At 35.9% G+C, this 27,756-nt stretch overlaps 1 protein-coding gene across 2 annotated transcripts; it reads right to left on the reverse strand.

Moving 5' to 3' along the window:
* Positions 1 to 25,629, reverse strand: LIPJ (lipase family member J). Of its 2 annotated transcripts, XM_040975760.1 has the most exons (11): positions 25,511 to 25,629; positions 22,893 to 22,946; positions 18,282 to 18,393; positions 17,110 to 17,227; positions 12,656 to 12,854; positions 11,705 to 11,814; positions 10,707 to 10,843; positions 9,630 to 9,776; positions 8,405 to 8,476; positions 1,544 to 1,615; positions 1 to 298 (listed from the first exon to the last, which is right to left on the reverse strand). In XM_040975760.1, exons 3-11 carry the CDS (start codon positions 18,384 to 18,386, stop codon positions 65 to 67), a joined length of 1,194 nt encoding a protein of 397 aa, XP_040831694.1. In that variant the 5' UTR covers positions 18,387 to 18,393; positions 22,893 to 22,946; positions 25,511 to 25,629; the 3' UTR covers positions 1 to 64. The 2 variants fall into 2 exon arrangements, with proteins under 2 accessions (XP_040831694.1, XP_040831695.1); XM_040975761.1 differs by lacking the exons at positions 22,893 to 22,946; positions 25,511 to 25,629 and having other exon boundaries at positions 18,282 to 18,415.
* Positions 25,630 to 27,756: the final 2,127 nt, after the last annotated feature.

Consider the following 27,756-nt stretch of genomic DNA (forward strand, 5'->3'; position numbering starts at 1 on the left):
AGAAAAAGTAATGGGACTTTAATAAGAATGTTATAGATCCACAATCCTGGAGTCTCATGGTTCGTCACGGGTTGACCTGCATAATTGCAACAATTTCACGGTAAACTTGCTCGTAGGCATCCATCCCAAACAAAAAGTCTATATGATTATAGTAAGAAATAGTTTTATGGTAAATGTGGTATTTGATTTCTGATCGTAAAGTTTCAACATCTTCTGGGTCAGCCAGCAAATCTTGTTCACCATTCCAAGTGGCGGTTGGCACTGTCATATTTGTCACACTGTACAATGGGGATGTTGTCTAGAAAAAGAAAAAAAAACAAGGAAAAAAGTTTTCACAGGAAATGATACCTTAGAAGGCCACAGTTATTAATTTTTAAGTTAGGAACTGAAACATTATTTTTAAATATGTTAGATCTTGTGGATTAAATTTAATGGGATTATGCAAGCCAGAGAATATGGAAGAATTGGTATTACAGATTTTACTTACCAAAAAGTACATAAATAAGTACCAGGTATTTTGTTGTAGTTTGAAATATCCAAACTTCCATTGAAGTAGTTTCAGTATTACCTTAAAGTCTAAGAATATTTTTTTAAAGATTTATTTTTTTTTTTTAGTTGGAAAGTCAGATATACAGAGAGGAGGAGAGACAGAGAGGAAGATCTTCCATCCAATTATTCACTCCCTAAGTGGCCACAATGGTAAGAGCTGTGTCAGTCCGAAGCCAGGGACCGGAAGCCTCTTTCTGGTCTCCCACACAGGTGCAGGGTCCCAAGGCCTTCGACTGTCCTTGACTGTTTTCCCTGGCCACAAGCAGGGAGCTGGATTGGAAGTGGGGCTGTTGGGATTGGAACTGATTCCTATATGGGATCCTGGCATGTGCAAGGCAAGGACTTTAGCCTCTAGGCTACTGCGCTGGGCCTGAAGTCTAAGACTATTTTTTTAAACATTTTCCAGTATGTTTATCAGTGAATTATAAATACTGGAAGTCAGTTTCAACTCTGATCTCATTGAAATTGATCCTCAAATTTTACTTAACACGTACATGAACAAAGCACATCTGGCATGAAATTTGGCTGAGGCAGACAAGCACAGAGAAGCATAAAATCAAAGTCAGATTTGGGCAGGTTTCCTACATTCTTATCAACATTTAAGCTTTTACTACTTATACAAGTCTCTGACTTCCCGAACAAACTGCTTTTAGGGCCAAAAATATACTATACCTTTTATTTTGTATTTTATCAAGTATAGAGCCATGTGTATCACAAGCACAATATTTTTCCTCTTGAGAGTTATACATGTGCCTATAGCCTGTCAATTTCTTTAAGTTTATGTAGGACATTGGTTGTTAACATATGTGCAAAACATAGAAAAGCTACTTCAGTTGAGTGTGACAATATGGAACCAAACAGAACGATCCCTATCTGCTTGTCTTTCCTCGTGTTATAAAGTCCTGAGGATTTATGGATGATCTTTAATCTGTAGCAAAATCATATGAACCAGTAAGGAAGACAGATGACATCTGGCTTATCCACAATTATGTACCTGATTGAAATGAAGCAAGTTCAGTTCAGGACTTCCCCAGTCAAAGGCTTTCAAACGACTAGAATATAAAAGCTGCAAGGAAATTAACAATAAAATCGTAACACTTGTTCATCACAGTGGCAGGTAATGAATGTTAGGGATGTGCTACATCTGTTCATTTCTGCTAGTATTGGTTTAGGTGGATTTCTTTTGGGTAGTGTAAAAGATGGGAAGGCTCGGGGACTCAGAGAGCGGGGTGACAGTATTGGAATTGAAAGAATATGCTTTTATCATTCTCATGCAAATTTCCATATTCACAAGGTAGTTTACAACCCAGAGGGGAACCTGTTTTGGGGATCATGTGAGACCTCTTCCAAAACCCTTAGTTTCTTCAGTGGGGGCCAAAAAATGAATTCTTGCACTGGGACTGAGTCAACACGGGTTCAAACACTGGGCTTCAGAGCCCAGGAGGTCATCCCTTGCTTTGTGCCTTCACACCCTCAGCCTTTTCACTCCTGTTTACCTTGACATGATTAAATCTAATTGAGTGATGCCATTTCCCCTAACTAAGTTTTCATTACAATGTCAAACTCTCAGATGGACCATCTTTTGCATTCCAAAAAGTCTTGTAAGGCGTCAGATAGTCCCAACCTTCCAACACTCCTCAATTCCTGAAACTCCCTCTGCTTTCTGGAATTCCAGCATCAGCCAGATGTAAAATGTTTCTCTGTTTGATACTTTAATTTCTTGCTTTAATTGCAAACTGGCTTTCTCTGAGACTTCTTTTTGTTTCTCTTTCTCTCAAGTGGCACTATCTTTTTTTCTCCCATCTACCAAGCATCATTGAGATCATTGGATTATTTTTTTCTCGTTATATCGTCTTTCAGAAAACTCTCACTTCTTTCCCCTCAAGGGGTTTATTCCAAACTCTGAGTTTCTCATGTCATTCATTCACTATACTTTGCTGTTTGTGTCAATTGTTAAGCTGCTTTTTATTTCCTGTTGGCTTTTAAGTTTTTTTGAGTTCCTCTCCATTGATCTAGTCTTTCAACCTGCACCAAACATTGACATAACAATATAATATGCAGCAAATAGAATAAACCCTTGGGTACCAGTGATCCCTCCAAAATCTAGTTTTTAATTCATCCTCCTTTAAAAAAAAAATGCCTGCTAATCTTCAATTTTAAGGCCTTGAATCCATTCATGCTGTCAGTTGGTTATTACACTTTAGTCCCTTGATGTCCTTTTTCTTATGCTTACCCAGATAAATTCCAATAATAATTAAAAATATTCACTTACATTACACAATAATTTTCCACTTCTATTATACCATCCTACTTGCTTCACAAAAACACATTCTAATCTCCACCAACTACATGCTTATAATAATGAGACCAAACAAAATATGGGGAAAAATGCAAAACTGTGCAAACGTAATCACTTTAAATTTGCTATTGCAAATCTCTTGTGGGAAATTAATTTTGCCCTACAACCATGTTCCAATTCTGTTGTTTATTTATTCTCCCACTCATTTAGGCAAATTACTTCATAGTGCCTCTTCTTTACACTAATTTCTCTCCACACTCTCTCCTTTTAAACATTATTGTTGTCCTTGTCCATGACACAGTTTGTAGATTTAAGGATTCCCGCCTTCCCTTCCCCCTTTTTCCCCTCTCACCTTCCCCTCCCACTATTCCTCCCACCCCATATTATAGCAGTATAATCCTCCAGCAATAGTTCCAAGTTCAGCATTCTGCTATGCACATGTACCATTGCACAGAAGGTATAGACAAAGGCAGAAAGTCCAGTATCATATTATTGAGATATATTTAACTGTTTCACTGGGAACCCTTCTTTTATTGAGGAGTAGAAATGCATAGTGCAAGGTATCTTCACTTCCAGGTATGCTGGCCTCCGTTATACAGTTCCTCTGTGAGATCTATGAGAGGACATTTGTCCTTTGGGGATTGGCTTATTTTATTGAGCATAATGATCTCCAGTTGGGACCATTTTGATGCAAATGATAGAATTTCATTCTTTTTAATGGTTGAGGAGTGTTCCCTGGTGTAGATATACCACAGTTTCTTTATCCAATCCTCTTTGGTCATCTGGGCTATTTCCATGTATTGGCTATTGTGGAGTGTGCTATATTGTGTATAAATATAAGGTTGTAGGTCTCGTTCTCATATGCAGATTTCACTTTCTTTATATATATTTCCAGGAATGGGATAGCTGGCTTATTTATTGAAACTTTGTTTCCTGTTTCAACAAAATGCTAAAAAGCAATCATAAAAGATCTTAATTTAGGGATTTACAAATCAATTTTCACATCAAAAAAAAGGAAGACAAAGCTTTCTTTTAATTGAAGCTACTCTGTTTCTTATTAGATCCTATCTATCCAAGCACTTTATTCTTTTTCTCTCCTATTTCATGTAATTTCTCATCTTTACAGATGAAGGTACTAGTTATTTCTTTGACAGATAAACAGGTGACAAATAGACGGATAAACAGATAATACCAAACTGCCTGTGTCTTATTACCAGAACCCTTGACCAGCAAGCTTACTTTTTTCATAACAAAATTCCACAGAATTCTATCTGCAATTCCTCTTGCAGTGATTTTCAGTTATAGCTAAATACGCACAGAATGTTTTATTTATCTATTTAAGGTCCAATTTGATGACATTTGTATCATTGTTCATCTTTCCTTGATCTAGTTTCATTATAGCTTGTCCTATACCTCTATCTAGTGATGTACCAGAGGTGTATATCAGGAGCCAATTGCAGGCATCCATTCCCATCTGAGGATAGTGGCGTGACTTGGTAAGTTGAAATCAACCATGGTAGAAAAGGTTGCACCACTTAAACAGGCAATACCCTTACCATGAGAACCAGTTCTTAAACATTTACTGGAAAATCCCATTTGCATCTCTCTATCAAAACCTTAACATTGTTGTTTATAGCGCTTGTGAATTCTTTTTGCATGTTGAATATGATGGTTAGTAATGTATTAAGACTTAGATATAGAATAGGTTGAAATTATATTTTTGCAAAAAAAAATTAAAGCAAAAAAGAATGGAAGGAAGATCGGGGATTGAGACAGAGAAAAGAACAGAGAGGTATGGTTGCTCCTGAAAATCATGAAAACTGTTCTTTTTATACTAAAATAAGTTTTAAAAGAGGCAACAAACAAACAAAAACTCCTTTTACCTAAAAAATCCTGGATTAAATGAGGCATCTTTTCACCCCAACTACAATGATTATCATCCAAAAATCAAAACACAGTGAATTCTGGTGGAGATAAGGAGGAAAATGTATCCTAACCCACTGTTGATGGCAATGCAGACTAGTACAGCCATTATGAAAGAAACTCTACTGAGATTTAAAAATAGACTCTTGGAAATTTATCCAAATGAAAAGAATCAGCATATCAAAGAGTTATTTGTACACTCACATTTATTACAGCTCAATTCATAATACTTAAGCTATGAAGCCAACCCAGGTATCCATCAACTGATAACTGAATAAAGAAAATGTGGCACAAGAATACTACTCAGCCATAAAAAAGTAATGAAATCTTGTCTTTTGCAACAAAATGGATGCAACTAGAAACTCTTCTGCTTATTGCAATAAGCCAGTTTTGAAAAGATAGATATGTATTTTCTCTAGTATGTGTTAACTAATATAGGACATACAAAAGTATGGCAATGAAATGAGGACTGACAAGATGACAAATCAGGTTAACCCTCTGCCTTTAGCATCATGTTCCCATGAGGGCTCCAGTTCATGTCCCAGCTGCTCCACTATAATCGACCTCCCTGCTACAGGCCCTGGGACACAGCTGAGGAATGGCTGAAGTCCTTAGGTTCCTACAACCATGTGAGAGACCTGGAAGAAGCTCCTGGCTTCTGTCTTTAGACCCATCCCTGCTTCTGTCATTGCCACCACATGGGGAATTAATCAGCTTTTGTAAAACTTTTCTCTATCTTCCTTTCTGTAAAATCTACATTTCAAATAAAAATAAGATATATTTTTTAAAATGTGGGTATGAAATAATCATTTTGGGGTAGGATTGATGTTTTAGTCCTTGTTTATGCTTCAGTGGAGATGTGGTCTTTTTATTGTTTTAAATTATGATTAGTAGCAAATAAGCCTGCAAATAGTGAATGTTTCCAAATTATGTCTGTACAAATACAGTTAAAGAGAGGGAAAGGAGACAGGGCCGGCGGGGAGCAGGGGAGAGAGGGAAATGAGATTGTCTTCCTGGAGCTGCACCTATGGGATGTGTAAGATATGCTCTCTTTATATTAACAATAACATACTGACCACTTCTGAGTTTTCTCGTATTATCTATCAGTGGCACTTCATGCAATTGTTCATTCCCACATTCTTGAGAACCTTTCTTTACTTAGGTTTTAGAATATCATAATTTCTTGATGTTAATTTTTCACTTAATGCTGTTTTAGCCAACTTGACCAGTTCAGCTTCTGAAGCCTGACTTCCTAATTTTTCACATCTCTGCATCATTGTTCATCTTCTCTATGTCTATGCTCACTTAGTTTGCATGCTCACCTATGAATTTTAAATACTATATTCAAAAGGCCTGTTTTGTTTAAAAGTCTGTACTAAATCATAGGTTCCAGTCTCAACAGCTTACTAAAACTCATTGCTTGAATATCTAAAACTTAACATCTCCAAAATGAGATTTTACCTATCCTCCAAACTTATAAATTCTCCTATCTCCTTTAATTTTTTTTTCATTGCTTAGATCAGAACTAGTATTGCTAAAATTATTAACTTATTGCTAAAAATATTTTCATTACTTAAATCAAGAATTTTAGTATCATCTAAAATTCTTCTTTTCTTGCTCAAGAACCTCAACCTAAGACCTGAAACCATAAAATTATTAGTGGAAAATATAGGGTAAATGCTGTAATAATTGGCCTAGACAAGCTACCTGGGTAAGACTCTAAAAGCACTGGGAATAAAAGCAAAAACAAGGAGGATCATGTCAAGCTACAAAACTCATGAACAGCAAATGAAACGTTTAACAGAGTGAAAAGAGAATAAACAATGGGAGAGAATATTTGTAAGCTACACATTTCAATAACATATGTTCTAGAATATACACAGAGTTCGGAAACTCAGTGATAACATCAAAGCAAACAATTCAGCAAGGAAGTGGGTGAAGGGCAAGAATAGACGTTTTGCCAAGAGTGAAACACAGAAGGCCAGCAGGCACATGGAAACAGGCTCAGGATCATTCGCCGTCATGGGAATGTAAATACAAACCACAATGACATATCACCTCACTTTAGTTAGAATGACCATTATTAAAAAAATGTTGGTGAGGATACAGATAAAAGTGTGCCATAATATAATGTTGGTGGGAATGAAAATTGACACAAACATTATGGAAAACATAATGCCGTTTAAGAGAAAATCAGGTAATGAGGGTTTGCTTCTTTCTGTGAGGGCCCAGCTGACAACTGCCACTTGGAATCATAAAGTAGGTTCTCACCCAGACGTTGAATATTCTAGGGCCTTGATCTTAGAGCTTCCAGCATCCAGAACTGTGAGAAACAGATTCCTACTGTTATAAGCTACCAGATTTGTGGTATTCTGCCGTCGCAGCCTGAACGGATGGAGGCAGCAGAGGTCCACTTTGCTAATCCCCTGATGTCCTACCTCCTTCAAGCCTTTTCTCAGCGTCCCATTAGTCTCACCCCTAAACTCACTCCCACTTTCACAAGGGTAGCATCCTCTTTCTAGCATACCTGATCTGTTTTCCATATTCTTATCCAATCCCATTTTCACACAGCTTTTCTCCTCTTATGAAAATTTTAACAAAGATTTCATTCTATGCTTAGTGTTCATTCTTTGTATATCTGCCAAAAGGGTGTAACCTTATGGAATACAGGAGCTTGTCTCTTGTTTACAGTATATTTCATAAGCATAGACCAGTACAAGGCTGGAAGGTGCTGAATAAATTTCGCTACCAATGATAAATGAATGCAAAGGCTGCTCAGATTTTCTTGGCTCACCCATCAACAGACATAAACTAAATGTAAAGTTAGGATAAATATTTTAATAATTCATAACAAATGATCATTGCAGATTAAAATATTATGTAAATGAGAAAGCTTTTGCTATTGATACTTTAATTTTATTGTGTTGGTTAACTTCAAAGTACAGTCATAATGATGATGCTGTTTAATTTTCAAACATTTTTGTTAGTTATGTCATAGAATTATTATTAATTCTATTTAAAAATTTAGGAGACCAAGGAAGACTAAATGAGCTCTTCAAGGCCACAGATAAGCTAAGGTTTAAAGAAAGGGTATATTGTTTGGTCCTTTGCTTTAAGCAAAGTGCCCTTTCTGTTCTGTTATCTTGGCTTTCAAAATTAAGATTGCTTTCCCACTGGAGTTTTTTTTTTTATCAAGATCATTCATTGAACAAATATTAGCTGAGTATCTACAATACACTAGGAATTGTTGGCCTTAGAAATACAAATGTTAATATGATTGTCCAGATGTCAACAATGTTAAAGAGAAAATGTAGCCTCAATGGTCTCTTTTCCTCAAGACTTTGAAGGAGTTATCAGGGAAACTGTGGCCTAGTTTTACAGTTTCATGTCTTTGTTTTTAAGGAGAAACTTTGAAACTATGGGTGCATAACTCTATTCACTGTTTAGACTTAAGAAAATTAATAGATTATGATATTAATGTGTTTTAAAAACTATTATAGGAAATATGCAAATAAATGCTAATTTCAGAACATCCTCCCAAATTTATCATCCTAGGGCAGTGCTGAGATCCTTAGAACAATAAGTTGAACTGTGAGTAATGTAAATTAAATTGTGTGCAAATGCACTTCATACCTGACTCCAGTGGACCATGTTTTGAACAGATGTTCCTGCTGGGTTATGTGAGAAATATACATCCAAGCGACTCTGAGGAGTTTTAAAAAAACATTTTATTCTTATTTTAAGCAGAGAAAGCATAATATTTTATATTTAATGAACTAAGCTATTTCGAAGACATTTGAAAACAATTTTACTAAAATATTAATAAATCTAGCCATAAATGATTAAACACATAAATGTATTTATTAAATTTTCATCTAAGAATGAAGAAAGATCCTGAAATTGAACAAAATTAACTTGTCCCTGTGACATGGTAGTGTACTTGAGAACTGAAAAAATATTCTCTTTCTTGGAATGTATAAACTGTTCATTATTGAGAAGTTACTTTTAAACATCTATTAATATAAAGAGATCAGATTACATGTTTTCATAAAGAAAACTTTGAGAAGTCCTTAAAAAACCTTATACAGAAACCCACTATTACCACAAATACACAACTTGCATTGCTAAATCTGGAGTTTAAAATATAATAAAGATATCTTAATGTCCACATTTAATTTATTTTATTTGTTTGTAAGGCAAAGTGACAGGGGATGGGGGAAGAAAAAGAAATCTTTAATCCATTGGCTCATTCCCCAAATGGTCACCCAGGCCAAGGAAAGCCTGGAGCTAGAAACTCAGTCATGGCTCTCCAAGAACGTGGAACTGCCAACATCTTTAACAGAATGTGCATAAAATGCCTTGTAACAGTAGTTTGATGACAACCAATTTATACTCCAAGGCAACTGATGAGCTGTAGAGGCTTGAAGGGTACAAGAGACAAAGTAATTATGAAAGGATCATAACTGAGGGAAGAAGTGTTAGGATCCAGCAGACAGGAGGAGTTAATGGGAATCTAGTGACTAACAAAAGACCAAAACAAGAGAAATCTCAGGAAACTAGTCACCAACAGCAAAAGCTAATAAAGAAGCCCATCACAGAAACTGCTCTCTAGTCTTTACAGACAGCAAAATACATAGGGAAGTGAAATAATTCCAATATGTCAATGCAAACTAGTTGCACAAATCAGTCTTGTAGTCAAATCAGTTCACCATCCAACTAATATATATGTATATTTTATATATTATATATATGTTTGTATATGAATCACACAATGACACACAAAGTATAATGTAAGACACTTATAAAGGCTACTTCCTGAGAATGGCAAAAATTCATTTTGAGTATCACTTGTTCTTACCATATTTAAGTTCTCTTGGTCATATCCATATATCATAAACAAGTTTCCAACACAAATCTTTTCAAAAATTGGTAGGGGACATAGCTTTGAACCAATAAATTTGTTAAATGAGGTTTTGGGTAAGAAGTCTTTGTCACCAGAAAATGCCTGTAAAATAAATTTATTTTTGTGTATGGAAGATCACAAAAATTACAAAACAAATGATACAGTGGAGCGGGCCTTTACCTTGGTTAAGACTTCCATGTAGGATTGGGACTTGACTCCAGCTGCCTTCTACTGCCAACCCTAGGGGGCAGCAGTGATGACCCAGGCAATCCTGCTGCCCACGTGGAAGCCTGGATTGCATTTCTAACTCCCAGCCTCAGACTAGCTGAGTTCCAGCTGACACAGGCATTTTAGGGAATAAGGTCTTTAGATGACTTAAACTTCAGTTGGTCTCTGTTTCTCTAGCATCCTTTAATTGATATGGTGAGTTTATTATGTATATAGCCAAATGACAAATTATTTCATAGCAACTTAAAATTTTTAATTAAGAAAAATTTTTGGAATAAAGCTGTAGAAATGATTTGACTACTAGATTTTCTCTCCCGATGTATTTAAAAGTATAGTGAGCAAAATTCTATTTCTTTGTAGAAACCTTTGTATGTGGGAGCTTGTAGAAAATTAAAAAACAAGAAAATTTCACTGCGCATTAGCTGTGTTGCAAATGCAATTTTTATCAAATTTTGCTTAAATATTTGTTAAACTAAATGAAACAAATTATAAAGTACTATGATTATAATATTTTTATTTTAAAATACATATGAATGAAATTGAACATCTTTTCATTTGATTATTACTTATAATGCTTCCTTATTTTTCTGCCCAGTTGTGGTCTTTTTACTTTTTACTTATTGAAGCCATTAGGATTTCACTATAATATGAAATTTAAAAACATGATCTCAGTGAAGCACATAATAGTTAAAATATATTTCACACGTGTGGCTATGCAGACAGAGTTAAGGCCCCTTATTTTGAAAGCACAGAACAGTTGTTATTTTTGTGTTATTAATGACGAAAACAAAAGGTAAAACTTACCTTGATTATTGGCTTCACCTTGTATGCCATTTTAAGTAAAGGACATTTTGTGTGTACAATAGAAAAAACTGGTGCTAAGGCAAAAAATATTTTAATTTTTTCAGCTATCTTTGGTAATGTGGAAAATGCTATGAAAGCTGAAAGTAAATAAGATATGATTCAGTAATTCAGTAAACTACTAGTAAGCTATTCCTTACAGGTAAAAAATAGTACTACAGAGAATAAGAGTAAGCCCCAAAATACAGTTTCTAAATAATTATTCATTTATTTCTTGACTCAGCAATTTTTTCAGTCATCTGTGGCACTACATTGATCACAATATATTGTCAGCAACTCGGATAATAAAACAGTATGAAAGTGTTAATTTAGCAATAAATCAGACCTGTAACAGCGTAAGTTAAAAACCGGGAATAAAATTGATCATTTGTATAACTGACAATGATGAAAGTGAGGTGAAATTTTCAGAAATACAAATTTTGCATGTTAGGTGAGGGGCCTATCACACAGTCTTAATATCACTTTCAGTATATTTTAAAACTAAATGCTTTGATTCTATACACATAAGGTAATAAAAATCAGGTTGAATTTATTATTTAGAGTTACTAGTATGAAAAGAATCATCTTTTCCCTTCTTGTCATCAAGTTAGTACTTACATATCTGTGTTTTAATTGCCAGTTTTTCTTTTTCAGTTGTTCTGAGAAGCTAAGAACTCAGAGCATTTATATCGTGTTAGTCCACTCTCTTTTATTACTCAGGTTTTAGACATCCTAGGTTCCAAATAATCAAACAGCTAGAAGTAATTTGGACGGAAAAACCATACACATGTTTAGTAAATATCAGTTCTAAATGACTGTGGAAAATGGAATTAAGATTATTCCCAAAAATGCTATTTCTAATATGAATTAGATTGTTCTTATAAGAAAATTGTACTCTTCATTGTAGTATCTCTAACCTTATAGTAATTATAGATATATAGCAATATTCTTTCTTGGCATACCTATGGTTGTGCCCTGTGAATGGCCTATATAAAATATCTCCTCTTGTCCAGTTTGTTTCACAACAAAATCAATGGAGGCTGGAATGTCATATTTAGCCATTTCATCAAAACTATAAAAGACAAAGGAAAATAAAAAGGGTACTTTATTTTTTTGAAGATTTATTTTATTTTTATTGCAAAGTCAGATATACAGAGAGGAAGATTTTTCATCCATTGATTCACTCCCCAGGTGACCGCAACGGCCGGAACTGAGCATATCTGAAGCCAGGAGCCAGGAGCTTCCAGGTCTCCCATGCAGGTGCAGGGTCCCAAAGCTTGGGCCGTCCTTGACTGCTTTCCCAGGCCACAAGCAGGGAGCTGGAAGGGAAGCGGGGCCGCCAGGATAAGAACTGTGTCCATAGGGGATCCCGGTACATTCAGATGAGGACTTTAGCTACTAGGCCACTGCGCCAGGGTCAGGGTACTTTATCTCAATGCCATAATTAATTTGAGGGTAATTGGTAGGTAAACAAATAAAGGCGAAATTCAACCTTCTGAATATTATCAAGAAGTTATAAGGTACAATGTACCTGTTAAACAGGGTCTTCTGTGTGGAAATCAAAATCAAGGAGAATTGATACCTACAATTTTATAAAACAGTTTTATAAAAGAGGGCATTTTATATTCAAAATGCAGTAAGCCATATTTATGAATTATAGACCAGAAAGTAGTTTAAGCAAAGACACAGCTAGCCTATTAACTACTATGTAAGAAAGAATGGCTGCTGAAAAAAGAGAAGCTCAAAGTCAGACAATCATTCTAAATAAATAAATTTACATATATTTTAAATATTTTTGGAAAAGTCCTGAACTGAGCAAAGAGTCAGACATATGTTTTATTTTACTTTATTGAAAAAGAAAATTAAGCGTTCAGTACAACCATAAAATAAAAATTACTTCATTTTACTTGTACCTGAAAGCCCAGAATTCTTTGGAATTGGTTTTTAGGTACCTATGTTTCCTGGACCAGGTACTCCCTCTGCTGTTTCCCATCCACACATCATAACCAGCGTCTGCCAGCACAAAGCCCAGGCTATTGTTGGGGAGATTGGAGACCCAGCTGCTGGCAGATGTGAGCAGACCATGTTGCAAATACACAACAAGTCTCTGAGCTGGAAAAGAAAAGCAAAAAATCTCCTTAAATTTTTTTGGTTTCTACACAAAAGTTTCTTCTCTGAATTCAAACTATTTTTTTGTAAAAGAAAAAAAACCAGAAGTAATAGTTATTATTAATTATTTCAAAAGCAGAGTTTCAGAGCCATAGGTAGTCACAGAGAGAGAGGTCTTCATCTGTTGTTTCACTGTCTATCTGGCTGCAACAGCAAGGGCTGAGCCAGGCTGAAGCCAAGAGCTGGCACTTCATCCAGGTTCCTCACAGGGGGAGCTGCTCAAATGCTCAGGCCCTGTTCATTGCTTTCACAGGTGAATTCGCAGACAGCTGGATTGCAAATAGAGTAGCTAAAATCAAACCACTGCTCAGACATCAGGCTCTAACTTCACAAGTGGTGGCTTAATTCACTGAGCTGCAATGGAGGCTACTCAATTCAAACTTCTAATATTAACAGTTTGAAGAAATTTTAAAATTTCAAAATATTTTAAATTGTTCATAGAAGTTCAATAAAGTTATTAATGTTTAATCTCATTGTATATCTGAACTAGTTAATAGAGTTCTCTAATGGAAGTCAACATTGCAATGTGGCAGGTTAAGTCACTGTTTGCAACATCAGCAATCCCAGTCATAGTGTTAGTTTGAGTCCCATCTGCACTTTTTCCAAATCCAGCTCCATGCTAATGTGCCTGGAGGACAGTGGATGATGGCCCACCTGCCATCTATATAGGAGATCCAGATGGAATTCCATGTAATGGGTTATAGTCAAAATGTAGGTACATAAAAATATTGTATAAAATTGGTTTCAGACTGTATGTAATAAGTGTATATGACATACAAATGCATTTAATGTTTAAAGTTGCATTGTGTCTTAAAGACAGTTTATTCTTAAGTGCATTTACAAAAAAAATACAAAATATAAGACCCTCCTATTTCTTAGCATTTCAGATGAGAATATATACACATATTCTCACTTACCCCTATATCATAAGGGATAATTTGTTCACAGGAGACTCTACTATGCCATACTCTACTTTGACAAGAGATTTAACAAGGTCAGAGCTTTCATAGCACAGTCCTCATATTCCTCTGAGTTCTATCAGAAATTTAGAAAACTCAAAAATTGCGACAGCACATTATAGAGGAAAGGATGAAAAGGGTTAGAGTATAGGAATGGGAATGTTAAATCACTCTAGTGAAAAAGATCAGAACACCTGCCAGCTCATTAACCTTACTTGGAAGGGTTTAAAGGGTACACATTCCATTTATGAGATTCATTCCTTTCTTTTCCTCTCTCTCTCCTTCCTTCCTTCCTTCCTTCCTTCCTTCCTTCCTTCCTTCCTTCCTTCCTTCCTTTCTTTTCTTTTCTTTCTTTCTGTAGGTGAATAGGACAACTGGAGATATTACAGCTCAAAACCAGAGAGCTATTTCTCTCGTTTGTGGGATATGGTGTCACTCCCACTCCAGTAATGTAAAATAACTGAACCAAACTCAAATAATGGCCTTTCAAAAACACATCAGAACATTACGTTCATAGAGCCAAAATCTGGATCCACTCTAAAAAGAGAAAGATGCTTCAAGACAAAGGCAGACATGAACCCTCCTTTGTTGGAGATGTATAAAAATAGTTTAGGTATGCTTGCAAGACATTGTGAAGTTCCCAGGTATAGCAGAAATTCAGAAAGTACACACTTTCCTGGAAACCTTTCCCAAGAACCCAACTGGATAGTCACAGAAAAAATTTCTGAAAGTCTTACAAAAGTATCTATTGTGACACTGACCTGTGGGAGGGAATAAAAACTATCTGGAAGGGACAAGTAGGTTTGCTCAGATCTTTGCCCTTATTTGCCTTCCAGAAGAATACTCAATCTCTGCCGAGTTTATGTGTGTAGTGGGACAATGGGTATGAAGAATCCAGGAAAAGCAGCAAACTCTGTGTCTAGTGCAGAAGCAGCACTAACCATTCAAGGATACAGGAAGAAATAGACAACAGAGTGTAGACAGCCACTGTTTTCAGACATCTAGACAATGAGGTCATGAAAATAATAGTCATAGTAACAGAGATAGGCTAACCAGTGATCCATCCCTATAAAGTCCCTCACGAAGGCAAACTGAGCTTCTGTCAGTGAAGTATGTCTGAAGAGACCTGATACGCTACCTCTTCTCCAGGAGATCAAAGTAGACACTGGAAAAATTGTTGAGTTCACTGAACACTTCTAATGCTCATGAAGATTACTGCACTATGACTAGGATTGATACACATTTTTGCTATGTTCACATCCAGCAGCAAGGGTTCACAGAAGATCTAAAATATTACCACAGAACCATTCACAGCATTATCCCAAATCAAGGGATCCATTTCATGTCATAGAAGATGCACCCATGTATGATGGTATACAATCATAGTATTTATGGCCTCACCGTATGGCCCCATCCAGAGACTGTCATCCTGTTGGAAGGACAACACATCTTTTGAAGGGTAAGTGAAGATGATGAGGCTTCCTGAGTGGTCTTTTCACAATTCACTATAAACCTTAAACAAATGGCCACAGTACACTATGGATTTCTTGACTCTGAGGAACAGGGTAGGATTCATCATCACCCAGGGATGTACGCCTACTGTTCTCACAATTTTAGATCCTACAGATCCAGAAGCTTTGATTCCCACAGAGCAAATGCGTGCATTCAGATATGGTAAGCATCCTGAAAAGCAAGTATGCTTCCTAGTTGGTCAGTTTAGGCTCCTGAGTATGGATGGCAAGGAGGCAGAAAAATGGATTACCATACCTGCAAGGGCTACTTGACCTTGATCAATCAAAAGAAGTAGGGTTGCTGATATAAATTGAGGAAAGTGAAAAAAATATATATTTTTTATTCAGGCCATCTATTGAAGTATCTTTTGTTATTCCTGTTCCTTATTTTTACTGTTCATAGATATAAGCATGACCTAATATATATAGTAATCCATAAGGATAAGGGCCTGGTTTATGCTGTCAGGCAAACTAGCTGAAAGGGAACAAAATGTAAAGTGAGAAGTGAGGAGGGGATTTCTGAGGAGTTAGAGCACTCGTGTTGATAATGGTTCACTGTTTCTTCTCTTTGTGTAGACTTGCTCTCTGCCTAATAAGAATTGCCTCATCCAGGATATTACATTGTTTTTTCTAGAAGTAGCCTTCAGGCAATGAATGAATAATATTGGAAGACAAAAAGCTGACTCCCTAACTTCAAAGTGGGACCATCTGCTATAGGCAGTAAATAACATCCATGCCTCTGAGTTTGCTGAAACCCAGCTGAGACCACATCCTTCTCAACCTCTTTCCCCTCTTTGTATCCCAATAAGAACATTACTTTTTCTTGAAAGTAATCCTTCAGCTAATCATATGCACCCAAATTCCTCTCACAGGCTCTGCTCCTAACACATTCTATCACACCTGCTGTATTTTAAAATCATCTTTAAACATCTTATTGTAGTACTTGCAACATGAAGATCTACTTTGAGAAATACTATTATGTAAAATATGTGCTAAAATTTTCTGCCTATTAGATATGTTTTTTGTAAGTATCCAAAACTGAATTGAGGTTGTTTCAAAGTATAGTCTTCTCTGAAGTGTACTTTAGTAATCAAGTAAGAACCACTATTCTTTAAGAAAGTTTTTTTTTTTTTTCAGGGAGAAAATCTAAAGAGAAAAGAAAAACAAAAAACTTTGGCTTATATTTGGCCAGTTAATCACATTAGAAAAGTAGTTTATTCCATATTCTGTTAGTGAGTGTTAGATGTAGGATTACAGTTCAGGTCCGTTGACAACTGGACAGTGTTTTGTGCCACTCTCTACTGACACCAATATACCTTGTGTTGCATAGCCCTGGGCTGCTGCCAACCAGTCTGTCTATTATTCGAGGATTGAATCAGACACAGAAGGAAGTTTTAACATCCTTCCTTCAATTCCACAAAATAATAATACTATGACATTTGAAAACAGTCTCACCCTTATCAAAGAAAATTCTAGAGAATAAACATATACAGTGATTCACAAATAAGCCTGGGAGGATTAATTTGTGTTCCACTAAATTTTGAAACTTCTCTGTAAACAGGAAGCTAGTGGAGATTTTCTTCTTGACACCTGTCTGGTGATGCTCGTCTCTGTGAGAGGCTAATTATTCATTTAACATCAACATTCTTACTCTTAGAACATGGGGGGAAAAGTGGTAAAGAACTCAGGCTCCAGATAGTCACCCCTTTATCCTCAGTTGAATATTACCTGAGTTATTGTTATTTGCTTTTCCATAAGGAATTCTATAAAGTCCCAGGATATAGCCATCTTCAGTTACAATATCATACTTTTCATCAGGATAGCCCCAGTAGGATATAATTTGGCTCTGGATAAAGAAAAAAAAAAAGCAAATCTTTTAGCAAATATTATTAGCTGATTAAGTTAAAGGGTGTATGTTTTCTAACCCATTATATAATCATAAGTCATGGTTTTTTTCTCTCAACCTCAGTCCTGCTGTTTTTAATTTCCTCTGATTTACTGATTCAAGCAGATAATAAGTGTTGTAAGCATTGAACAAGCCCTGATCTTGCACATCGGGAATTCAACAACAAAAAATGAAAATAAACAAAACCCCCCCTCCAAACTCTTATCCTCAAAAAGCAGTCTCAAAAACTAGACCACTAATTTCCCCCAAGTTCAATAATTCACTTTCGCCTACTCATCCAAATACAATTTAAAAATGTATGTGTATCTGCAAAAGCTTGCATATCCATGTATGTTCTCATCTTACATGTGGTATCTTTTATATTTGTGACTATGTAAAGAGCAGAAGTCCTCCATGAAGATATAGATACATACATGAGTATATATATGTATATATATATATTTAATTTTTAACTTTTATTTATTTTAGGGAGTGGAGAGAGGGAGGAAGGAATGGAGGGACAGGGATGAAGAGAGAGAGAGCATTCTCATCTACTGGTTCTCTCCTTGAGCAGCTGTAACAACCAAGGATAAGCCAGATCATGCCAGGAGTGAGAAACTCAGTCCAGGTCTCAATGGGTGGTAGGGACGCAACCACTAAACCATCACCTGGTGACTCCAGAGGTGTCCATTATCAGGAATCTGAATGGGAGCAAAACTGAGACTGGAACCACAGGCATTCAGATACAGGATGCAAGTGTTTTTAATTCTAGGCCACATGCCTATTCTGCCCCCGTTTGTATGTATTTCATTATAGAGATTGAGTAGGTTGAAAGGAAAACTGTAAGCTATGAAATAGCAGGTGAAAAATATTATTTTACCTGTCACTATATATAAGTGTAGGTATGTATTTGTGTGGTTATAAGTCTATTATCTTAAAAATTCCAACCCTTGAAGATATTAAGCTTTATTTATCTGATATCTCAGCAGCCTTGATTTATTTCCTAACAACTCACAATATTCATGTTTGCTTCAGGATTTACAGATCTTCGATTTCGAAAGGCACCATGGCTATTTCCAAAAGGTAGGATGAAACACATCACCATGAAAAGACACCACATTTGAGATCTATGCACAAAATAAATAAATAAATAAATAAGTGCTGGTATTACTAAAATTAAGGCAAATAATCATGTGATGTAGGAAATATTAAAGCTAGCTAATTGTATATAAAACTGGAAGTGCAGATTTAAATTTGGGGTCAATTTCTAAGTCCAGCATCTTCTCACTGCCTTATTTTAAAACAGAAATTCCTTATTGGGAATCTCTGGCAAAGCAATGTACAGCCCCATTTTGAGAGCTTTATTGTTTATTTCATGTCAGTTGATGTCTGAAGTAATGATGCAGTAGTATTCTTACCACAATAACATTTATTTAAACAATATTTACTGCTTGCTTTCTTAATGGGCAGGAGTGAAACAGTCAGATTTAGAAGCTTGGATAACTTCCATTTAACTTCTTTAGGTCTGAATTTTATTTTGCTTGCAGAAATATGTATTTTGACTCTCCTAAATTCTGAGCAATCAGGACATGTAAATTCTTTCTAGAAAAGTAAGAAACCATTTAATTAGAGAAGCTCCCACCCATCTTTTCCCCTTAAAAGCACAACTTCCAAGAAGCAACACATTTTGTAAGTCATACTCAGCATTCTACCTGGGAGGATGTTGCACATGGATTTTAAATTCTTGAGCTCCACAACTAAGTAGGTGTCTTAAAACAGGTTAGTTAACCTCTGTGAGCAACAGATTCCCTACCTATAGATTACAAAGAATGCCTACTTCTCAAGGTTGTTATGGAAGCTTAATTTGCTATTTGTTATAACATATTTTTTAGCATAAAAGCCATCACAATAAAATCCTTACTAGCAATTTAGGAATATACTTTTCATGCAGATAATCAATATATTTCTCTGATCTCTTGTCAAAGACTAGGTGGCTGTGCATGTGTGGGCTCTCTTCCAATACTTCTATTCTGCTTCATTGATCTTCCTCGTTGTTTTCATACCGGTACCAGCCTGTTTTGATTACCATCCTAAGGTCTGGGATTATGATCCCTCCGGATCAGTTCTTATTCTACAATATAGTTTTAGGTATTGGTGATTTCTTGCATTTCCAGATGAATTTTTAAATCCTTTTTTCCAGCTCTGTGAAGAAAGTTCTTGAGATTTTGATGGGAATCACATTGAATCTGTACATTATTTTTGGTAATATGGAAATTTATGTTGACTCTGCCCATCCAGGAACATGGTCTGTTTCTCCATTTTTAAAAGTATTATTAGTTTTTTCAGTGTTTTGTAATTTTCTTCAAGCAGATCTTTCACATTTTTAGTGATTATTCCAAAGTATTTAATTGTCACCTTTGTTATTTTCAAAGACATCACACTGACTAGTTCCTTTTCAGCCCTGGAGTTGTGTATATATACTAGGGCCATTGACTTATGTTCATTTATTTTGTACCCTGCCACCTTACCAAACTCATAAGTTCTAACAGTCTCTGCATTGAGTCTTTTGGTTCTCCTATGTATAGAACCATGTTGTCTGCAGTTTGCCTTCCTCCTTTCCAATTTTAATTCCTTTAACTTCTTTTTATTGCTTAATAGCTATAGTGAGGACTTCCAGTACTATGTTAAATAGCAGTGGCAATAGTGGGCATTCTTATGTTATTCCAAATCTTATTGGGGAAGTTCCCAATATTTCCCCATTCAGTATGATGTTGCCATTGAGTTTTTCATAAATCACTTTGATTATATTATAGAATGTTCCTTGTGTGCATATCTTGCTTCTAGTTTTTATTGAATGCTTTCTCTGCATCTATTGAGACTATCACATGATTTTTTCCTCACTTTCTTAATGTGATGTATCACATTTATAGATTTGTGTATGTTAAACCATCCTTGCATATCAGGAATAAATTCCGCCTGATCTGGGTGAATGATGTCTCTGATGTATTGTATATTCTGTTGGCTAGTATTTTGTTGAAGATTTTAGTGTCTATGTTCATCATGGATATTGGTCTGTATTTTTCTCTGTTGTGTCTCTATTTTTGATATTACAGTGATGTTGACCTCATAGAAAGAGTTTGGAAGGATTGCCTCCCTTTCTCTTGTTTTGAACAGCTTATGAAGAATTGGGGTTAGTTCTACTTGGAATGCTTTGTAGAATTCTGGGCCTGGCCTTTTCTTTATTGGCAGGGCTTTAATTACTGATCTGATCTCTGCCTTGGACACAGGCTTATTTAGATTTGCTGTTGCCTCATGATTTAGTTTTGGTAGGTGGTATGTATCCTGGAATCTATTAATTTCTTGGAAGTCTTCTGATTTTTTGGCATAGAGTTCCTTGTAATAATTCGAAATTATTTTCTGTATGGTTGTGGTATCTGTTGTCATGTTCCCTTTTGCATCTTTGATACTCTTTTTTTTAAAAAAGATTTATTTTTATTATTTTTTTTATTGGAAAGTCAGATATACAGAGAGGAGAGACAGAGAGGAAGATCTTCTGTCTGATGATTCACTCCCCAAGTGAGCACAACGGCCGATGCTATGCCGATCCAAAGCCAGGAGCCTCTTCTGGGTCTCCCACGCGGGTGCAGGGTCCCAAAGCCCTGGGCTGTCCTTGACTGCTTTCCCGGGTCACAGGCAGGGAGCTGGAAGGGCTGCTGGGATAGAACCGGCGCCCATATGGGATCCCGGGCGTGCAAGGCGAGGACCTTAACCACTGCGCCACCGCGCCGGGCCCAGCATCTTTGATACTCTTAATTCTTGTCTTCTCTCACTTTGTGTGTATGTGTGTGTGTGTGGGAGAGAGAGTTGGGCCAGTGAGGTGTCTATTCTGTTTATTTTCTCAAAAACCACCTTGTTGTTCAATTGACTTTGTGTATTGTTCTATTGGTCTGTATTTGCTTTATTTCCTCACTTATTTTGATTACTTATTTTTTTGTTGATCTTGGGATTCTTTTGCTGTTATTTTTCTTCAGGTGTATGCTTTTCTATTTGGAACACATGCTGTATGCCCAAGCCACCAGGCAGTTCCTGCCGCTGATGTGGGTGCCTCTGTGCGTCTTCCCTCTCCTCTGGTGTTTTGCTGGTAATTTCTGTGTGGTCTGGGGCTATGGAGGTTACTGTGGTGCAGGGACACAGGCTATTTGCCCACTTGGGCTGAGATCTCCGACCAGTCCTGTCCACAGCCCAGGGAACTGTGCATTGTAGCAGATCTGTGTACTTTTGCCAAGACTGCTCAAAGTGTTCAGCTTGCCAGTTTTCCAGTTACCATGGTTGCTTGGGTGCGGATGTGCGGATGTGCGTGCCTCCACGGGTCTCCACTCCCCTGTGTTCTTTTGCTCCAGTGGCTCTTTCTGTTGGTGGCTGAGTGACCTGGGTTTTCACTGCAGCTCACACTGAGATTTGTGAAGCTGCTCCCCATCCAGACTCAGTGATCCAATATCTCCCTTCTGGGTGGTTCCAGAATCTCCCAAGGGGTTTATTGCACAAACCCTCCAGGTGTTTGTGAGTTCCTCCCTCTGCTGGATCACTCCCCTTTCCAATGGCTTGTTCCCCAGTGGTGTGGCCACCCTAATATGGGGATGGGCGAAGGGCGATTGATTTGGGGCCTGTGGATTTCTGCACTAGAGCCTCCTTTAACCAGTGTTTTCTCCTATGCCTTTTTGCCTGCCACTGTGTTCTGGGGGAGGCTCCTGTTCTCTTTCCACTGGCTCGAAATTCACTAGGCTTTTGTCTGTGGTCAGGGTGCTTTCTTATAGCTCCACTATGCTCTCCTTCCTCTTGGGTTGCTGGCTGCATCTTTGGACATTTTCAGTAGTTTCCCCCCATCTCTGTGGCTCCTACTTCCCTCTGGCGGCCTCCAGGGAGCTTCATTTACCCCACCCAGTGGTTTTTCTTCTTCAGCTCTTTATGCCACCTAGTTTTGTCTCCTAGTTCTCTCCGCACTCTGCCACCCTGTTTGACCATCTTGTCCCCTATTTGTGTTTGGTTTTATGAAGCACATTTGTACAGAAAATTATCATGGCTACCATTGTTTAGTGTATTCAGGAAACATCTACAAATTCTGAGAATCTTTTCCAATTTAGGGACACTTGTCAAAGACAGAAAGCAATAAATTTTGTGTTCTCTCATATCATTGGCAAATCAGGGAAAAATTTTAATAGGCCTACTGCATTGTTACTGTAAATTAAAAACTGTCCTGAAACACTCTAATGATCAAATATGTAATAATCAAAGAAAATATCATGTTTTCATGCTTTTTCACCAATATCATGCTGAAAGGAAAACACATTTATTTATTACCTTGCCAAAAAGGAGTCGGAGTTTATGTTGAAATGAAAACTTTTCAAAATTCCATTCAGCAACAAAAAGATTTATACATTTTTGTAGCATGGTTCAATTTGGTTATTTTTAAAAATTCTAAATAAAATGTTATATAAACTGGCTACAAAAATTATGAACAAATATGTAAAAATGATCTAAGTATTTTTAGTAAATTTAGGCTTTTCAACTATAATGTGAATTTCATATTAATAGTACTAGGTTGACATGAGATATTAAGTATACTTACACAGATGGAGTTTTCAAATTGATACGCTTTTGCTTCAAAGTGTAATAAACTCTTCTAAAGAAAATGAAAAATTTTGTTTAAGTGTATGCAAATAAAAGAGGAAAACTAGGATCAACTGATAGTTGGGTTATTTAAAACTTTTTATAAGTTTAGAAAAATTCAGATGTGTGAAATGACTGCTATTAAATTATATGTAAATTTTATGGGCTCTATAAAAACAGGTCAGGATGTATGATAAAAATGCAGTTCCTAGGTTGAGACATTTTAAATGCACAATGAATTTTGAAAGCTTAGGAAGGAAAGGATTATAAGACCTCATTAATAATGCTTCTAGAGCTTACATGTTGAAATGATTATTTACATATAAAGAGTTGCTATTTATTGAGCTCATGCAAAATATCAAAGAAATAATCACTGGTTATAAATGAAAATATCTTTTTGGTCAATAAACCTTATACCTAATGCACTGAGTAATTATAATCATTTCAACTTCTATCACTCACCATAAATTTCCCTCCATGCTGGCTGCCTGGTAAAATACTTTTCCATGGAATGATCACTGGTACTTCATTTAGTTTAGAGGAAAAGTTTCATAGATGAACATATTCAAAGATGAATAGGGAATAGAAAATATAGTTTTGCAGCAGGCACTAAAACTCAAGTAGGGAAAATTTGAAATAATTTTTTAAAGATTATCATCCAGTTGGCAAAGTACTTAAACAAAATAGAGTATCAGACTTCTATATTATTAACTATGTTTATATAATTTATATGAAATTGACATCTTGAAACCTGATTATTTTTATAGCACTGGTCAATACTCCTGAAACAGAGTGGTCTTTATGTTTTCTACTTGTAGTCCTTTTTTAGTGGAGAATTAAGCTTCAGACTGTAAAGAAAACTAGACGCATGTCATCACAAAAGTTAAAAGAAAAATAAAAGAAGGAAAAGGGAGAGAGGAAACTATTGTTATGCTCTTAAAACTGTATATGTAAAATATATGAAATCTGTTCTCTTCAAAAAGAAAATTGATCTATATCAACTACAATAGATTTAATTTTTATTTAGTTTGTTATTAAAATGATTGGTTTGACTTTATACACAGTATATAACAATGAAAAACACTAGGCCAAACCTATGAGGTCTTGCTTGGTTTTAGTTGTCTGATACATGTGTCTTTATGGATTGTGCTTCCTTTAGCAATGATTGCTAGGTGGAACGGTAAGGAAGTTTGAAAAAGAATGTTTATGGAAAAATAAAACCAACGAGAACATTAAAAAACTCTCACTGCAAAGCCAAACCCAGCTTCCTGTCATTGGACAGGCAATTTTTCCACACAGCAATCCAAATACATCTGGACATGGACAAAAATGGTGACACAGCCGCAGGGTAAGGGTAGTTTTGCTCACTGGTGTGTCCTTTACAGGCAGTAAACAACGACAAAACTGCAGTGCACACTCAACAAACACATCAGAAGAATTAGTTGAGGAAAATCCATAAATCTGTTATCCCTTTTTGTTAAAAAAATATTTTCTGTAAACATTATATGAATATAATTATGTGTGAAAAATATCTGCATTAAGTTACCATTACAATTGTTATTCACATGTAATTAAAACATGTTATAAATTTTGAAAAATAATTATTTGAACATAGAAAGTAGTCTCTTGGCAGAAATATATCTCTTAATGAATATTGCTTGACTGAGACCCAGAGTAGCATCAAATTAATTCTTACTTAACAGGCATAATTTTTAAGAGTCTTTGTTCACATGCTAAGTTGATAGCAGTAAAAAGACTTGTGTTAAAGCAATGTCAGTTCTGTGAAATTTTTAAATTGCATGTCAAAAATATAATGATTCATCATGGAAAATGATTCTTAATTTGTAGTCATTACATTAGGTTCTTCTTTAATTTTGTTGAAAGCAAAGAAATAGAAATCCAATTAGGTGGCATTAACATGTGAAAGTTTGTCTTTGGAATAATTCACATTTTCAATGTCAATTCCAGTGTTTAAAAATGTTGCATTTGAGATATCTAATTTTACTCTCTAAGATAATGGTTCATAAAATCAGAGACAAATGAGATTTTTCTTTTGTAGAGTCTTAAAAAGCAATTGTGACAAAGAAGCAGAAGAGTTCTGAGTCTGCACACATAAAGAAAACATAAGGAGATAAATGTGTCAATTACCCTCATTTAATTAGTACACTTATACATAGATATCAAAACATCACTGTATCCCATTATTAATTTTAAAAATAAAAACATATTAAATATTGTGGAAGTCAAGTAAATGATCAACTACAAAAAGCAATCTGGAAAGATAATAAGAAATGATAAGACTAAACATCTTCAATTTTTTTAGTTAAATTTGTTTCATTGATAATCTTTTGAAATCTTTTAAAAATATAGACTTTTGTAATGTAAATTATATTAATTTTGGTTTCATGGCATCTACCAACTGCTAAAAATATCATCTGTGATTATTCAAAGTATCAATAACAAAGTTACATGAGGACAGACAGCTGCACAGCACACTACTAAATATCCTCATTACACCAGTAAGAAGGCACTCTCTAGATAAAGACATTAAATAATAAAATCATCCAACTGAGTTACCATGAAACATATCTTGCTTTAAGAATTATCCTCAAAAGTCTGGTATACTTCCTGGGCAGAGTTAGTGAACCTTCATAGTTTCTGAGAGTTCTAACTTTGATTCTAGTTTCCAAGGATACTGTATTGAATATTACAACGTTTCTACTGCTCAAATTCTAGTACGATAAAGATAATTCATAAATAACCAGTAAGCTTAAAAAAAAAAGCAATGTGGCTTCTTAAAATGACTAAGTGATATAAAGAAACTAGAACAAATTATAAGGGGAAAAAAAAATATTTGGGTGCCTGTTTTAGGTTAAACGCTAGAGGACCCTTTTAGTGACTCAAACTGAACTCCAGTCACCATGAACAATCATGAAGTAGTAAAAAAGGTGATAAAGAGAAGTTGGCTGTGAAGAATAATAATTATTATAATTATTAGGATGGGAACTAGTCAGGCTATTTTGTAGTCCTAATTTTCCCTAGGTGAATTTGCCATTCTTACATCCCCAAAAAGATGCACTAAAACCAGAGGCCAAACATGGGCCTACCATCCTATAGTTGTAGATCTAGGCTAACATATAGAAGGCTGGAAGGTAATGAAAAATTGTGGGCCTAGAATGATGTCCCAAAGGCTAAATCCTCGCCTTGCATGTGCTGGGATCCCACGTGGGCTCCAGTTCATGGCCCAGCGGCCCCGCTTCCCATCCAGCTCCCTGCTTGTGGCCTGAGAAATCAGTCAGGTATGACCAAAGCCTTGGGAACCTGAACATGTGTGAGAGACCTGGAAGAAGCTCCTGACTCCTGGCTTTGGATCGGCTCAGCTCTGGCCGTTGCGCTCACTTGGGGAGTGAATCAACGGATGGGAGATCTTTCACTCTGTATCTCCTCTCTGTAAATCTGCCTTTCCAATAAAAACAAATCTTTAAACAAACAAAAAAACATATGCTGCCAGGCCACCTCTCTTTGCTGCTTGTAACACTGAACATACTAGAAAACCATTTAAAAGGGCATAAGAAAGAAAAAAAAGAGTTAATGACTAATGCAAATTCACAACTATAAAATCAAAAAATTGTTCTATACTCAAATATAATAAGCTAAGCAAAAAAAGGAAAGCACAAAAATTGAGTTTATCTATAGGAGAAGCCATATGTAGAGTCCCCTCAAAAAAGATATAAACAAAATTTGGGAAAATATTACTGAATATTCATTCTTTATGGCAATTCAGTGCAATGGAAATTAAATCTGTACGAAACTGAAAAGTATAGAATGTGGTTAAGCATAGTAGTAACTTGTCAGATAAGAGCAGACACAAGTAGGAAAATCAATAATAAGCTATAATAATTTGTGTAAAAATCAAAACTTACTTGAATTCATGTACTAAAGTTATTGCAACTTAATTTTCTGAATGTTAAATGTCCACAGTTGGCAAGAGTGCCCACCCCCCCCCCCCAAAAAAAAAGCTAACACACACTCCAATCCTCAAGCATTTCAATACATTGCTTCTGGAATTTAATTTGTACAATCTTTGTGTATTACAATATGATGGGCTTGCATTTAAGAAATGGTGGAAAATTGGTCCAAACAGAATTAATAAATATCAAGGAGGGTATTTGACATCATGGTTGAGATGTTGCTTGGCATACCTGTCCCCTGTCAGAGTGCCTTGCTTCTGCTTACAGTTCCGCTTTCCAGCACTGCCCAACCGGGAGGCTCAGGTCCCGGGTCTGTCACCTACCTGACATACCTGAAATGAGTTCTGACTCCTGGCTTCTGCCTGGCCTAGTCCCTGCGCTTGAAGACATTTAAAATAACAAACAGAATCCCTGTTTCCTTTTTTTAAAAATGCATATTTTAAATGATACATTATAGCAGGTGATTTTGCTTAGCCAAGATGATCTATTAGCAGACAGGAAGGAGCAAAGATGATGAGAAAGCAGAAACAGTCTGAAAAGACCATGAAGAATGGTTATAGCTTTAATTTTGAAATGCTCTGTAACGCTGGACACAGCTCACTATAACTTGCTCTATCTACTTTGCAAAATGGCAATGGCAGAGGGCAACTGATTGCTTCAAATGTCATTCCTACTAGTCAATTTTAAGATCTTAAGGCATTCCATAACTATCTTATTTTTTAAGCTTCTAATATTAGAGAAATATTTTAAGCTAGACTGTAAGGAACTTGGTGGTAGTTATTTGTTAACTTGGCTCTTTCCAGCATATTAGCCTTGCTTTGTTTATAAAACAAAAAGGTTACAAATGTATAC

Source organism: Ochotona curzoniae, unplaced genomic scaffold, assembly GCF_017591425.1.
Source record: "Ochotona curzoniae isolate NIBS_2020 unplaced genomic scaffold, NIBS_Ocur_1.0 contig_2692, whole genome shotgun sequence".
NCBI lineage: Eukaryota > Metazoa > Chordata > Mammalia > Lagomorpha > Ochotonidae > Ochotona > Ochotona curzoniae.